The sequence below is a fragment of the Lissotriton helveticus genome, chromosome 11 (assembly GCF_964261635.1).
Source record: "Lissotriton helveticus chromosome 11, aLisHel1.1, whole genome shotgun sequence".
NCBI classification, from domain to species: Eukaryota; Metazoa; Chordata; class Amphibia; order Caudata; family Salamandridae; genus Lissotriton; species Lissotriton helveticus.
In genome coordinates this window covers 1,181,920,200-1,181,936,646 of record NC_136072.1, presented here as the reverse complement: position 1 = coordinate 1,181,936,646, position 16,447 = coordinate 1,181,920,200, and the positions used below count along the sequence as shown (strand labels likewise).

At 45.0% G+C, this 16,447-nt stretch overlaps 1 protein-coding gene across 1 annotated transcript in view; it reads left to right on the top strand.

Moving 5' to 3' along the window:
* ADGRD1 (adhesion G protein-coupled receptor D1) overlaps window positions 1-16,447 on the top strand; it is a 1,126,805-nt gene that overhangs the window by 1,000,503 nt on the left and 109,855 nt on the right. The window contains exon 21 of the mRNA XM_078666340.1: window positions 7,260-7,351. Within this exon, the coding sequence (XP_078522466.1) occupies window positions 7,260-7,351 (92 nt within the window). The remainder of the gene's footprint in view (window positions 1-7,259; window positions 7,352-16,447) is intronic.

The following is a 16,447-nucleotide window of genomic DNA, read 5'->3' as shown; positions in this document are numbered from 1 at the left end:
GTCTTTTGTAGTTCTTTTTGTAAAAGAACTACTTGTTCCCAAAGCATTTTATGCTTGATTGTGCCACCTTTCGCATCTTTAAAACCATTCTGAACCCAGATCTGTAAGTATTCATTGTAAGACTGAACGCAATAATACGAATCGCACACTATGAGTGTGGGGAATTCTCGATCGGTATTTTCAAGCGCCATCTTGAATGCCAGTAGTTCTGCTCGCTGAGCTGTACAGTCTCCTAGAGATTGCGTTTTAGTGACCAGGGGTTTAAATTTTCCTTCGTGCCAGTGACCTTTAACAATCGCGCACGCAGCACTGTAAGCTTGTTTACCCCCCACTGCGGGTTGTGCTGATCCGTCTGTATATATTATACAGCCGTAATGTTCTAGAGGCAGAATTTCGGTTGGCGGAGGACATTCAAATTCATATTGGAGAAATTCTTGTGTTTTTAAGTTGGGATCAAATTCGTATACCACGTCTGTTGCAGCAAGAGAGTTAGCCCACTGTATCCACCTTGGATGGAGTGCTTTAGCATTCGGAATGCTTGCCTTTGTTACCGCCTCCAGGGCTGGTATCAGTGTCACGATGATTATTCGTTTACCTTGTGCTAGGGCCCGCTCCTTTGCTACAGCAGTCTGTACCGCGGTCAGAATTTTTTCCGTTGGGCTAAATTTCATTTCAGCTTTTGTGTACAAGTGTGATTTATATGCAATTGGTACCTTTTCTCCCTCATTAGAGGTCAGGTATGTGAATCCGCATTTTCCTGGGATGACTCGAATCACAAGGTTGCGTGTGTTATCACGTGTTTGTAATTTTGTTTTAATTAACATGTCTGTTTGTAAAGATCTCAAAATTTCTGTGTGTTTTTGAGTCCAATTGATTCTTTTAAAATCTGGTTTTATTAGATCATAAAGGGGTTTGACCCTTTCCGCGTAATTTATAATGTAAGTTCTTCCGAAATTCAGGAAGCCTAGAATTGATTGTAGGTTTTTTAGTGTTCTAGGTGCTTGGATTACAGCACATTTCTCTAGGAAATTGTCAGCCAGGCTTTTGCCTTCACTTGATAGTTCATATCCTAAAAACAGGACTGTTAGATGGGCAATTCTTGACTTTTTAAAGTTGAATTTGTAACCCTCTGCTGCGAACCCAAGTATTATGGTTCACTCTCTTCAAGTGAGTATCCAAGTCATCGTCTGTTAGATAGATGTCGTCGACATAAGATAATGCCTCGTCATCATATGTTTGTAGTAATTCTGTTACTCTCGCTGAGAATAATCCTGGGCTGTTCTTGTGCCCCTGTGGTAAACGACCGAATTTTTTTTGCGAGCCATTTACTGAGAACGCCGTCAAATATCTGCTCTCTGGTGCTATATTTTGACAAAAGAATCCATTAGAGATGTCTAACGTTGTTTTGTACTTTTTGCACACTATGTTATTCATTAGTGCAGCACTATGCGAGTTTTGTACTGCAAAGGTTTTGCAACATGAGTTAAGGTGTCTGTAGTCCAAAACAAGACGATATGAATTGTCTGGTTTGGAGACAGAAAACAAAGGGTTGTTCATTTGTGAGGTGCAAGTTTCAATCACCCCCTGGTATTCAAGCTGATCTAGGATCTCTTTTACCAGTTTTTTAGCTTCTTGCTTAATTGGGTACTGCCTCTGTGCAGTAGGTTGTGATTTTAACTGGATTTTGTGAGGAGGAGAGTCCTCATCCCATCCCACATGATTTTTATATAAGGCAGGGGCTTGAGCTACTGCCCACTTTCTTGCAAGTGTATATTTTTTATGAATTGGAATATGATTTGAGAATGCAGGCATAATTATTTCTTCGCCATGTGGGCACTCCCTGACAAACTCGGGTGGCCAGTCTCGTTCAGCTAGAAGGATGTCATAGCCCTCGGAGAGATTATCCCAAAATAGACCCCTTATTTTTCTAGTCTTATCCCCCTCTATACGCAATGTTATTTCATATATTTTATGAGGTTTGCTAACTCTGGTATCTGCAGTTTCCACTTGAATGTATTCATTCGTGTCCACTGTCTCCAGATGATTCATAAGGACTTTGCGAGCTATGCTCACTTCTGCTGCGCTGTCTAGCATTGTCTGAGCCCATTCTCCGTTTTTCAGCTGTGTCCTCAGTATTCTCGGCATTGTTGATTACTTTAATACTGGCTACCTTCTTTTTTGGAAATTGTAATTTTTTATTCAGATGAGCAGGTTCCTTGTCTTTGGACTTGACGTGCTCTTCCCTGTGTTCTGATCCTCCTCTTCTTTCCGATTTCTGCGAGGAAGTCTGAAAAGATTGAGAGGGACGTGTATCAATATCTTGATATCTATCAGGTTTTTTTATATTATCCCTATTTCTAAGGTTGTATTTTTTCACAGAGGGCTCCCTTTGGGGAGACTTGCGTCCTTGGTCAGGAGACCTTTCTCTCTGCCGAGGAGACCTCCCTCTGGACTGGAATCTTTTTTCTTTAGGATTGGATTGTTTATTTCCATCCCAGCTCTTTTTTTGAGTGTTTAAATTATTTTTAATAAATACCTTTTCAGGACTTTCAACTAGTTGGGGTTTCACTGGTATTCCACCCAAACTATCTCTTCCTAGTTCTTCATAGGATTTTTCTATGATTCTGGCAATTTCAGATGGTTGGTCTGCTATATTTGTCTCTTTTAACCTCTGGCGGATCGCCACATTTGCTGCTTCTCCCTTTATGTTTGCTAGTAATATTGCCGAGACCTGCTTGAAGTCTTTCAGTAATTTCATACCGAGAGTTAAAGCGGGTTCTGGACCGTATTCATCTTGAAATTGTTTTAGCACATCTGGTATTACTGACATGGATGGTACACCATGTGTTTTTGTGTAAATGGAAGCAAAGACTGTTCCCCAAGTGTCACAGTCCTCCACGTGTGGTGCGATTCCCATTGGAAGACAGATAGTCAGAATCCTGTGTTTCTCAACAGAGGTGGTATCTGGGAACACAGCCTCTATTTGAGTGATTTTTTGTGCTAGCCAGAAAGGTATTTGTTCCCGTTTTGCGGGTACTTTACCTAGACAGGACTGTATGTTCTGTGGTGTAATTGTATTTGTGTTCCCCTGATGAGGGGTCAGCTGTGGAATTTTAATTGCTGGTTGGACTGTTGAAGTCCGCATTACATATTGGACTAATTGTCTATGTATTTTTATTAATTGTTTTAGCTGTGCTAAAAGGTCTGCTGCAGGCATTTCTTTAATGTCTGGATGTGGTGTGTATCCGGCTAGGACCGGCCACGTTGCTCCTGGTCTACCTAGTGGACCGAGCCTGGTGATGTGATTATTATGTTTTAGGGCGCCATTAAACAAGAGCAGGTGCTCTTGGAATTTGAGTGGTATTTCCACCTCCTCAAAAGGAATGTACTCATTAGGAGGTTCCTCTGTTTTGTATTAGTGGAAGACCTTTGTTACAGCGTTTGCTGCTGGAGAATGTATCCATGAATAGAATACCTCTGTCTGCCGACATTCGTGTGCCTCAATTACGAATATGACTGTACCACCTCTCGATGTCAGTCCATTTTCTATAAGTTTTAAAGTTATAGATTTCCCTATGTTGACCGGGATGAGTGTTATATCCGGGTCATTTTCCTGCATAGTGGTATCAGCTGCTACGAGTTCAGCTGCTATTCTAACTGTCTCTCTTTCTTCTTCACTGTCTGTCATTTTACCGACAGGAAGGTTCTTCTGTTTGTTTACAGATCAGGTTTCCACGGAAACAAAGATTAGATGCACAATATTTTGGAACAGTGTATCCTTCAACGTTGAATAAACCAAGAACCATACATAGGAGTCTCCTCCTGCGAAGTTTGGCGGATATGACCTTTCACCCACTCCAGACGTCTTTGGAGTATTATGGGAAAAAAGGGGCTCTGTGTGAAAAAGCACGACTGAGTTACTCTAATGTCTTGCGTTAGTTTTATCGCCTATCCAAACGTTGGGCGCCATGTAGTGTAGTTCCTATTATCCCAATAGGCTCTGCGCATTGGAATAATATCTTCAATAGTATAGACCTAGGACGGAGGTTAACTAGGTCTTCTACTGACGATATTAGACTTAAAGTTTTGCGTTTGCCAGCTAGCTCAGAGTTCACTAGAAACTTTCTCGAATAGGCAAGGAGGATTTTAACCTCCCTGGATAGACAAGAAGGGATTTAGTTTCTGACAACCATAGAACATGACAACTTTGCTCTCCCCTAATCAAGAGTGTATCTCTAGAGTCGTGTGAAAACAAAAGACAACTTATTTTACTCAGTCAGTTCAGTGCATTCTTAGTTTCACCAGATTGTAGAGAAAAGGAAGAGACGGGCGTATTCAATAAAAGATGGTGTTTATTGATCAGTCTCTTTTCTCGTACAAGAGAAATGAATCGCTACTATTGTAATACTTATAGTTAAGTAAAGTGCATATAGTAAAGACAGAATTATAAAATAATACTGTAAAAGCATTGATATGGTTTCTGAGCCATATGATACTTTAAAATGGATAAAATATATACATACATATATACATTTGACTAATCGTACGCAACTGGTGCTTCTAACCACGCCTACCCCAGTGTACCTGACCTAAGCCTAATGCGTGGGCGGGAGTAGATAAGTAGCAGTTTAAGTTAAGTTTGTTTTGCCAAGGGACTGACTCAAGAATTCTCTGCAAGGGGTTATTCAGTTCTGTACCTGAGATCTAGAATGTTGGAGGGCTGGTATCTCTTATCCCAGGTCTTGATATTCCAGCTGCCTGCGAGGGCTGCGTGGAAGCGCAGGAGCTGGATTTTTCGGCAGGAGAAAGGCAGCGTCTCGTTCTCAGCGCGTCAGGAAGGCGGGGCAGCGTCTGTGGGCTTCGCTCTCAGCTGGGCTCCTCGGCAAGTCTCGCTGCTCCAATCTCGTCACCACCGCGTGTGTTTGCTTAAGGCAATGTCGGTAATATTTATACTTGAAAGGTGCCGAGATTGACGTAAGGATGGACATATATACGTCAATAAGGATGTCATACGAACGGGTTCGTTCGCACATTCTTTTACTGAAGTTCTCGGTGAAATCAAAACAATGGCTACGGGAATTTCCCAGGTCGCTGTAGGTTGGTTTGTTTTGAGAACTCCGTATGCCTTATCAGGGGCTGGAGGAATATCGCTTGCCTAATTAGATGGCATGCGTTATGACCTAATCAGATAACGCGCTTCTGTGCCGTGGTGTGGCTTAATCAGATAACGGTTTTTGCACCGTTGGATGGCTGCTAGTTAATTATTAACCAAACCAGGGTCAGGAATAGGGGGATCGATACAGTACCTATAGAAATACATCACAGTATACCCTCTGTAGTTAGTCTGGAGCGAGGACAAGGAAGGTAGGACACCTGTTCATTTCAAAGGGGAGCCTCTAGACGCTTCTTTCAATTTCAAAGGCTGAACTGTGTATAAATATTGGATCTCAGACACCAATTTTTCATTACACTTCTGGACATGTGAAGACTCTCCAGAAAGAAGGGCTGCTGTGCTGCAGAAAGGACTGACACTCTACTGGGGTGCTGCTCTGAAGGACTGCTGTCCTACTGTGCTGACCTACAGCTTGCTGCCCTCCTGTCTGAATGATAAGGACTGGACTTGCATCTGTCGAACCCAGGACCACAAAGGTGACTCCAAGGGGCAGAAGGCTCCAACAACCTTGACCCCAGCACCTGGACTCTGCCATCTGTGAGTCCAACCTGCCAAGGGGTGCCACCTCAGTCCTGTGCCCATGGAAGTGGGCCTAAGGTGCTCTGCAAGCCCCTATGAATCCAGCAGAACCGATAAATCTCCTGTGCTGCGCAACCCTGAGCAGAACTAATACAATGCCACCATTGCGTGGATCTTCTCTGTTGAAAAGACCCACATCACATCGCAACCTGTCACCTCATCGGAACCGCCACTGCCAGATGCATCCTCGGTGCAGTCCCTCGCATTCCTCATCAACTCCAGCAACGACAAACTCCACATTGCAGCCTCACTGCTCCTCTGAACTGACGCATTGCCCCAACTACGCAACGCCTCCGTGACGCTGGACTTCACATCGCAAACCCTCATTAATGGGATTCTCGATGACAATGCGGGGCCTCGCACCACAGCCTTGCCGCATCTCAGAAGCGCTGCATCGCTTCGGTTATGCTACGCGTCTTCACCGGGGACTCTCGCAATGCTCCCCAAATCAGGACTTAAGGTATTATGTTCTGTGGGCCTAATAGGGACCTTGTAGCCAGCCCATGCTCCATTGCGATCAACCTGAACTTGTGACTTTATCCCGGTCTGGGGCCATCAGATAGCCACAGCTGTTTCTTAGTGCTTTTTGGCACTATTTTCACTGAAATCTTTAAACTTGAGTATGTCCTGTTGTACTGATTGGATTTTTTAACTGTTTTACTGTTTGAAGTGTTTCACAAATACTTTACATATTACTCCGGGTTAAACCTGGCTGCTCTGTACCAAGCTACATGAGGGATGAGCACAGGTTCATTTGGGGTTTCCTTGTGACTACACACTGACACAGGATTGTCTGTCTGGATGAGGTTGGAATCACTTGCTAAACTTGGTTGTCTGCTGAGAGGTTTTCTTACAAAATGCTTCTCTACTGAGCATCCTGTTGTCAGCATCAAAGCGTCTGAAAAGGACATTCAAGGCCCCGTTTCTCATAGGCGACCTCTCCATTGGTAATGGAGTTCCAGCACTTACCAAATGGTTCTTCCACACCTACCATCAAGCACTCGATTAGTGCACTTCCAAGACAGCAAATACCTGGGCTAACTTCAAGAAGAGGCCAGCTTTAGTAATCATTTTCCAAAATACACATTGTTATTCAATGTTATGTTTCTCTGCTCAGTTTTAAATAAAGTTTAAGCCAAATTCTTTACATGACCGCATCATGAGGTGCACGTGCACTCCTGTATTGGTGCAATCATGCAAATGGCTCTTGGTCTGCAAGTTTAAACATCCTAAATACAGAAGGAAACTGGTGATCTCGGATATGCTTGTGACACTGAAGGGCTGTTAGACATGGGGGAATGGATACTTACATGAAAGGTGGGCCTGTCAGAAGTTACTCTTCACTGGGCCACTGACGTTTCAGGGCCAACATAATATTAGGACATCTCCAGATTTTCCTGTTTGTCTATCCACTTTGTCCTGATGCAGTGTGCTCTTATCTGTCTTTACCCTATCTCTGCAGTGTGCTCTTATTTGTCTTAACTCTATCTCTGTGCTTCACTTGCAGGTGAACATTGGTATCCTGATTGCAGTGACGAGGATCATCTCCCGGATCAGCACAGACAACTACAAGGTTCACGGTGACGCTAATGCCTTCAAGTAAGTCTGTCTGTCTATGATGCACCAAAGGACAGAAAATAATTAAATACAATTCACATAGTGATGTGAGGGTAATATTTGGAGATCTTGTGTTGCTTGTTGCAGACCATGCGTATCTTTTACGTTTGGTGGTGGGGGGGTTGATAGAGCACGTGGATACTTCAGTGTGACTAACGTCTTAGGTATTTTGGAAAGTGATCTCACTGACTGTATCAGATGTTCCAATTGTATTCTTTGGGAGATGGTGCTTGGGTGTAGTGCATAGGTATTGGTAGATGACCTTTGACTGCACCCATTTGTCTAGGGGGCTAATTATGATGGCGGAACGATCGCCACCGCTGGGCCAGCGGTGAGGTCCGCCGGCCCTGCAGATCGTGATTCTCCGACTGCCATATTACGATGGCAGTGGGATCCAGACCGCGGGAGAGGCAAAGCTCGTCCACCACTGAACCTCCACAGGCAATCGTTATGATTGCCTGGCAAAGCTGTCAGCATGCTTAAAATGGTGGGGGAGCCTAGCAGGCTCCTTCCGCAGAATTATGATTTGCATAGCGGTTGAACCGCCGTTAAAAGGCTGGCGGGGAATGTCTTCGGAGGCATGCTGTGGGCCCCCTTGTGTTGGGGGAGGTGGGAGTGTACTGAGGGGGTACCCATGGTACCCCCTGCATTTAACTGCACCATGTGGCAGGCACAGTATAGTGCCTGCCACATAGTGCAGTGAAATGTACAACACGCTCTTTTCGATATCGCAGCGGTGCTGCTGTCAGCAGCCACCCCTGAAATATTAATGGTGCGGAATCTGATCGCAGCGGTCCCATCCTAATCGGGTATGCGGTACCGCGGCATGCATAGCAGTCGGTCCCAAACACCGCTACGATCCCACCACCGTAATCAGCCCCATGGATCTTCTGGCCATGCTAGTGACCCAGTTGACACCTTCTTACACCTTCTTGGAGGAAAGCTACTGGTGTTGGATCATCAAGCTGGAGATGGAAGGGTTTTCTGATTCTGTCTTCATAGTTGCATTCTGCTCTTTGCCTAGGATTCTAGGGAGAGCCTTATCTTCCTCTCTGGACTTGAGTGAACAGTTACACAGTACTCTGTTGTGGGATTATCTGGGAGTGGGAGGATACTCCATGTTTCAGGGATTGAACCCCTTAATTGTGTTTGACACCTTGATCCATTCTGGGCGGTATGGTCCTGATTTCATCACATTGGTCAGGGTGGGCTGCCACATTGTTCTGATATGGAGGTAGTCATGGATTTGGCATTCCAGATGACAATCATCGTAACTCAAACCGATGAGAGATAGAGTTTTACACCTTATCACTTTTTGTCTTTTTGTGCTGTGTTCATCCGGTGAGCGCTTACACTGACTGAAACATATCCAAGCCATTTATAATAATTTGTTATTTATGGCACTTGCACATTTTTGGGCAAAATATTATTTCCTACTTGAAATTGGCACTCATTTAAACAACCTCTAAAGGATGAAAGGTTGAGTCACCCTTGCTCAAATTTAAACCTGCAAATTCCATACCACACACAGATCTCAAGAGCGGCTCTCAATTTGTGATGTGCGGTCCGCCGTCCGTAGGTGATGCCAGCTATTCCCACTGCTGCCCTGACAGGGTTCCACGCCATATTCACAGATCTCTGTTGGCCTCTTGTAGATTTCTGTGCCTTCAAATGTGCCACTGTCACAGGTCTATACAAATACTTATAACATAAGATTACAGCAGTTAGGAAAAGGAGCAGACCATATGGGCCTGGTGCCCACTTTAAGCCGTAGGTTTGGATTGACCTACATACAATGTCTGCTATATGCTGAGGATCTAGTTATAGTGGACATGACAGGATTGGGGTTGCAAAAAAATCTGCATATTTTTCATGATTACTGTTTAAAGAAATGCCTCACAATCAATTTAGAAAATACTATGGTAATGTAGATGGGGAAAGGAAAGGGATAATTTAACTGGAAATTGGGACAAGACGGAGGTCCTCATCCTCGGCTCCACCCCTCTGCCTGGGACCACTCCTGGTGGCCGGCCTCACTGGGAGCTGCACCGACACCCACTAATCACACATTCAACCTGGGGTTCATCCTGGACTCTTCTCTGTCAATGACCCAGCAAGTCAACGCCGTCTCCTCCTCCTACTTCAACACCCTCTGTATGTTTTGCAAGATCTACAGATGGATCCCCACTGGAACCAGAAGAACAGTCACCTAGGCCCTCGTCACCAGCAGGCTGGACTACGGCAATGCCTTCTACGCGGGAACCATGAACAAACTCCTGAAGAGACTCCAACGCATCCAGAACGCCTCTGCACACCTCATCCTAGACATCCCCTGCCACAGCCACATCACCGCCCACCTGAGGGAACTGCACAGCCTCCCCGTGAATAAGAGGATCACCTTCAAGCTCCTCACCCACGCTCACAAAACACTCCACAACGCCGGACCAGCGTACCTCAACAAGTGACTCACCTTCTACACACCGAACCGCAAGCTTCGCTCTGATGACCTCATCCTGGCCACTGTTCCAGGCATCCACCGAACGACCACCGGTGGCAGATCCTTCTTCCACCTCGCCACCAAGACATGGAACACCCTCCCCATCTACCTACGACAGACCAAGGACCTGCTGACCTTCAGGAGCCTTCTCAAGACCTGGCTGCTCGATCAGTAGCTGCGTGACCCTCCCCCCTCAGCGCCCTGAGACCCTCATGGGTGTGTAGCGCGCTTTACAAATGATTGATTGATTCATTGAATCGCCCACTCAGTTCCTGGTAAAAGGGTGGAGCAATGATCATATGTTCCCTTACATTGAGTCCTTGCCAAGTACTGAGCTTAGAAACATGATATTGAAATTTAGAGTAGGCCTGAACCCATATAATGCAGACAGGAAGATACAAACTGCAATGAGAAATGAACTGGGCTTGTGCACATGTGCGCTAAAGGTAAAAGGCAGTGGCTCACACATCGTCCTGGACTGTTCGGGGTTCCTAAAAGAACGGAAAAAGTTTTTTAAACCCCTTTTTATTAAGTGTAACATTATTAATTGGGATCAAGCTCTTAATCTGTTGATAAATATGAGATTTTTAAATAATGTCTGTGCAAAAGGAAGATTTTTGATTGCAATACAGGAGTCTTTTTTTTTTTTTTTTAAGTTTTGTGAAAATAATTGTTATACCAAGTGTTACAGCACACTGTTTATCTAAGCACAATACAACCCAATAATCATTTACATGTTACACAATATTTTTTAGACACACTTTACACTTCTCTTAATAGTTCTATTAACAGTAATTCAATATATATGAGAGAAAAGAATAGGGATTAAAAATAGAAGTAAAGATAGAGAAAAGAAAGGAGACGAAAGGGAAACATGGCGAGGAAAAAAGTATACATTCAAAATTTTTGTTATAAAGTGCAACCGTTCGTATTGTCTATCCAAATGTGCTGGACAATCCCCTTTTCCATTGTGCGATGGGACTCCAGATATTGCTCCTCATTGCTCTGGCCCTCCGGCCTTTCTTGGCATAGATTGCTTTTTCCAGGTTGTAAGTAGCCAACAACCTGGCTAGCCAAGTTTGAAATGTTGGGGGGACCTTGTCAAGCCATGCCTTTGCTATACATATGTGAATCACTGCCGCAGCCATGAAGAGGAACTCTGTAGCCCGGCCTCCTGTCTCTCCCTCAACCCCTAAGATGATTAATTCTGGTGACAGGATAGTCTAGTTTCTCTACCCATTTAGCGGCATATTTATCACAGTCATCCAGTTTGAGTATATTCAGTTCTGCATAAAACTGGCGGATTGAGCAGTCCCCCCTGCCCTCGATGATGTCTAGTATGCGATTTTGGCCGAATCCTAAAGGTCCCCCCCGCTTGCCAGCGAAAAATCTTCTCACCTGCAGGTACTTATAAAAACTTCAACTATGTATGGCAAACTTAGACTGTAATTCCTGGAACTGGAGCATTCCACCGGGGCCCAAGAGGTCTCCTACTTTCTGTATGCCATTACTCTTCCAATCCAGCATAACTGAATCTCTAAATATTTCCCCTGGTAGAGAAGCATTTGTTGTCATGCGGGTGTATCTATTATATCTGCCAAGCCCCACTTTTTTAGAAAATGCCATCCAGATTGTGTACGCTGCTTGTAATGTCTTGAACTCAGTGTGTTTATAGTAGCTGAAGTCGATAGTGTTTAAGAAACAATTATCTGCGTCCCCACCCAACAAAGTGAAATATAAATTTGTGCAAATGGGTCTGTTTCCGGTTTGCCCACTCCCTCACCTCCACCCCCTAATAACCCCTGGATATATTGCAGCGCTGCCGCCCAGTAATATAGCCTAAAATCTGGAGCCCCCCAGCCACCTCTTTCTCTTGGTAGGGCGATGTAGCGGTATGCCCTCCTTGTTTTCCCTTGTGCCCAGATAAATCTGTTCAATATGTGTTCCAATTTATTAAACCAGACGTGTTAAAAAAACAGAGGGATCGCCCTAAACATATACAAAAATTTCGTCAGGATAAGCATTTTTATAACATTAGTACGCCCCACGAGGGTTAGATGCAAGTTGTGTATCCTTTCGAGATCCCTTTTAACTTTTGTTATTAATGGCTCCATGTTTAACTCTATTAAGCTATTCAGGTCTGAGGTTATCCTAATCCCTAAATATGTAGCTGCTGGAACCACCCTCTCTTCCTCGTACACTGCGAATACGTTTTTACCAATTTGTATTTTGCCTCTGCTAATCGCGTACCCTGAAATTGCTCCAAAACTCCTTGCCTCCGATTCGATTTCTTTAATAGCCTTGATTGAGGATGGGGTAATAATGGCCACATCATCTGCCTAAGCAAATGTTTTGTACGTTATGCCATGCATAATAACTGGGGGAATTTCGATATTAAATTCCAACTTACGAAGTAACGGGTCAAGATACAAAGCGAATAACAAAGGTGAAGAGGGACATCCCTGCCTAGTCCCCCGCTTAATCTGCAGCGTGCCTGTAAATCCTTTATTAATTTTCACCCTAGCCGAGGGATCCTTGTATAAGGCCTGCATTGCCCTTATGAATCCTTCCCCAATACCGCACCATTCCATAGCCTTCCAAAGATAGTCCTGGGAGACCCTGTCGAAGGCCTTCTCTGCATCTAAGAATACAGCCGCGGTGGGGTCCCCTGAGACTTCCGTTGTATCCAATAATGTAATCATCTGCCTCGTGTGTGTGTAGTGCCTTTCCCGGGAAAGAACCCATGTTGCGTGGGGCTGACCATACTCTCAATCACCTTCCTAATCTAGTTGCCAGAATTTTGGAGAAGATTTTGGCTCTTCAATGGTTATGGTTCACCATAAGTTGTCAGGGTATGCTCAGACGTGAGTCCCTTGCTCACTTTGCCACTGGATTCAAGCAAGCCTGGCTGAAGATGGCTGTAATGCCAGAAACCGGTCCTAGGAAGCTTGAAGCCGGTCCAGGGAAGGCATGGCTTGGCAGTTCGGGCTGGACTGTTCCCATGAGGCACAGGGTCAGACTGATTTGCATATGGCCATGTCTGAACTGGGGTGGCAGAGTGGGCTAAAAAACGGTGATAGATTAAACCCAGATCTGTTGACTGGGTGTGAGTGTTTGATTGGTTCACATGCTCCGTCCATCACCACCCCCTTTTGTAGTGCTTGTATTAGGGTCATGTGTAGATCTCTACTGAGTGACCCCCTGAAAATGTTATAAAATTCAGCGGGAATTTGGTCCGGGCCTGCTGCTTTCCCCGAGGGGAGATTCTCCAAGGCTTCAGCTGTTTCCTGTGATGTCATTCGGAGATCCAGCACCTCTTTTTCCTCCTCAACGAGTACCGAATGTGGAATACCTTCGAGGTACTCAATAATATAGTTTGTAGGTATTGACTGTTGTTGATCGTAGAGGGATGCATAGAACCCTCTAAACCCCCCCCCTAATATCCTCGGGGCTGTTTACCACCCCCCCCCCTTGCCATCTGAGATTTCCTTAATTTCCCCCGCTGCCAGTTTCTGCCTTGTTCCGATTGCCAGTATATGACCAATACGTTCGCTGAACTCATATCATCTTTCCTTCTTAGTTAAGTAGTCAATGGCCGCCTTACAAGAGATACTTTCACTTGCCTCTGCTTTGTTTAGATCAATTCTTAGGAGAATATCCTCCAACGAGTCCTTTCTTTCTATGGCCCTAGTCAACTGCTCTTCTAATTCTGCTAGATCTTTTGTCATTTTAACTATTCTAGCCTTCTCCTACCTATTTCTATGTAGTGTATAACTTAGTGCTTCCCCTCTGATACCAGCTTTAAATGCATCCCAGGCGACCCCTGGGGGGCACTCCCTCTATTAATTTCCCAGAATGATACCATCCAATCCTGCATGTGTTTGACATATTTCTCATCTTTCAAGAGAGCCCTCTCAAAATGTCCAACTGGTTTCTTTAATTGGGGTATTTCCTAATCTAAGCGTTAGTACTAAAGGGTTGTGGTCGGAAATAATTCTGAGTAGCTTATCTAGCTGGGTTCTGCTTACCAGAGAACTAGAGATCAATAAGTAATCCAGCCGAACGATAACCCTATGGGGGGCAGAGTAGAACGTGCTTCCGGAGCCGACTGGGTTACAGCGGGCCCACAGATCAACGAGCGCATTATGGTGCGCCAGATTAAGTATTGCATGGCATGTCCGTTTTTTCCGATCAGAATATACCTGACCGGTCTCCGTGCCCAAACCATTCAGCCCGTTAATATTAAAATCCCCACAGCAGATAACTGGTTCTGGCCACAGGGGGGGGTCGGAATCCAAGAATTCAAATACGTCCGGGTCGTCCTCGGAAGACCCATAGACAGAAACTAACGTAAACATTTTGCCCCTGATTTTTCCTTCCAAAATTACCCACCTACCCCATTGATCTTCTTTTTTCCTTCTAACCGTGAAGTCCCCTCTTTTGGCAAATATGGCTACCCCTCTAGTTTTGGTCCCCTGCTTTGTGAGTGCTAGTACTTCAAAACCTAGATGTTCCAGCAGGTAGCCTTTGGTTCCCTCAATATGGGTCTCTTGGAGACAGATTATGTCCAATCCCAATGTTCTCAAAAGTGCTGCCACCCGCTGCCTTTTATTCCCATCATTGAGACCACAGACATTGGTTGAGGCTATTCTTATACTCATCTATGCTTGATGGAGTTTTCCTCCCCCTCTGCCAATCCTGTGTCGTTTTTGCTCACCCAGGGCTTGAGAGTGTAAATCGAGCCTATGTGATGCTGTGCTGTGCTACAATGTGCTGTACAAAGCGACCCTCCAACAACTTTCCCCCTCCGCAGCCCCCGCCCTGCCCTCCCCACCCAGAACCTACCCCCCCTGAGACCTCCCCTGCCCCCCTTACAGGCAAATAGGTCAGACATGACCTATGTGTGGCTGCTTTTGGATCTCAACTGTCGCATCCCTCTCCCTCCTAAACCTACACATCACTGCTGTGTTGACCCCCTTCCGTGTTTGAACCCCTCCTGCCCCTGCTAACCACCAGATGGCTTTTCCTACCCGCCCTTCTGCCCTTTTAATTCCTCCAAGAATTGCTTCGCTTTAATCTCCGAGAAGAACATCCTGACATTCCCCCTGATGATAATCTTAAACCTGGCTGGAAACAAAAGATATGCCTCGGAGCTTACAGCCTGATTCATCAATCTCCCGTTTTGCGAGCCCCTAATAGCGATTCATAAGGAATCGCTATTAAGGACTTGCAAAACGGGATTCATGTAGGAATTGCAAAAAATATTGCGATTCCTACATGTTCCTTATTTGCGATTAGCAAATTGCTAATCGCAAATAAGGATGCAATTTCAAGGGTGCAGGGGTGTCCAAAGGACACCCTGTAGCACCCCTGAAATGTAATCTACATTGGTGTTGCGCACACACATGTCCAAAGGACCACATGTCCAAAGGACATGTGTGTGTGTAACATGCAACTTAGAAAAATGCATTTAAATGCATTTTTCTAAGTTTTTGCTATTTACCACGAGGTCTGACCTATCGGTAAATAGCGGCCCAAAATTGCAATTTCGCAATTTTAAAATGATTCATGAATTGCATTTAAGGAATCTCAAATAGAGATTCCTTAAATGCAATTCTTCGCAAATGTGCGAATTCTTTAATAGCGAATTTTGCATTTGGGATGATGAATCCCAAATGCAAAAATTGCACTTGCAAAAGGCAAGATTCTGAGAATCTTGCCCTTTGCAAGTGCAATTTTGCTTCATGAATCAGGCTGTAAGTTTCCATCTCCTTTCCACCGTGACATGGGCAATACAGGAGTCTAATAAAGAATTGTTAATATAATTTAAAATGGGCGAGGGGGTAGGCATGAGATTACCCACACTTGTTGAGGATGCTCTGGAGTTCTCGTATGTATTAGATATGTAATTCTTCTCATAATTGGATATGAATTAAGAGCTGTTCGCTATCGAGAGGCACTACTCTCACTGTAAGTTTTATTAGGTTTTTTGCCGTGATTGGTATATGTTGGACTTTGGCCCTTAGGGCAGGTTCACCCCTAGACTTTTTGCTTGAAATGGTGACCTGGAGATGGTGATTTTTGGATTCTGCGCACTTTCACTGTGTCCCAGTGGAAAGTGCGTGCGCACTCTGAGTGCATGTGCTGAGCTAGGCCTGCCCGCCCATAGGAATGCATGGGGAATGTATGTGTCCCTGGTAGTTCCTGATGCGTGGGGTGTACAGGCTTGAGTCTGGTATGTGTGAACTCGTGAGAGTGAATGCTGCGAGATGGTGTATGCAGCATGTATGTGTCTAGTAGCGAAGCGCCATTTCTAGACATGGCTGTACGTGTCCTGGATGGGCTGGGTTTTCCCCACACAATGCTGGCTCCGCCCCCCTGTGGTGTGTCTAATGACCCAAGCCCTGCCAGTGAATAGAGAGGGTGGTTGAGGTAAACAGAGTACTCAAGAACCAGCTGCGACTGGTTCCGCCCCCACTCTGCACCCTTGAACAAAGGAATGCACTGTATAAAAATGGGGCTGTGTCCCCACTGAAGTTGTTCTGCTTTTGGATCCTGCCAGAGGGGGCTGTTGCTGCTGC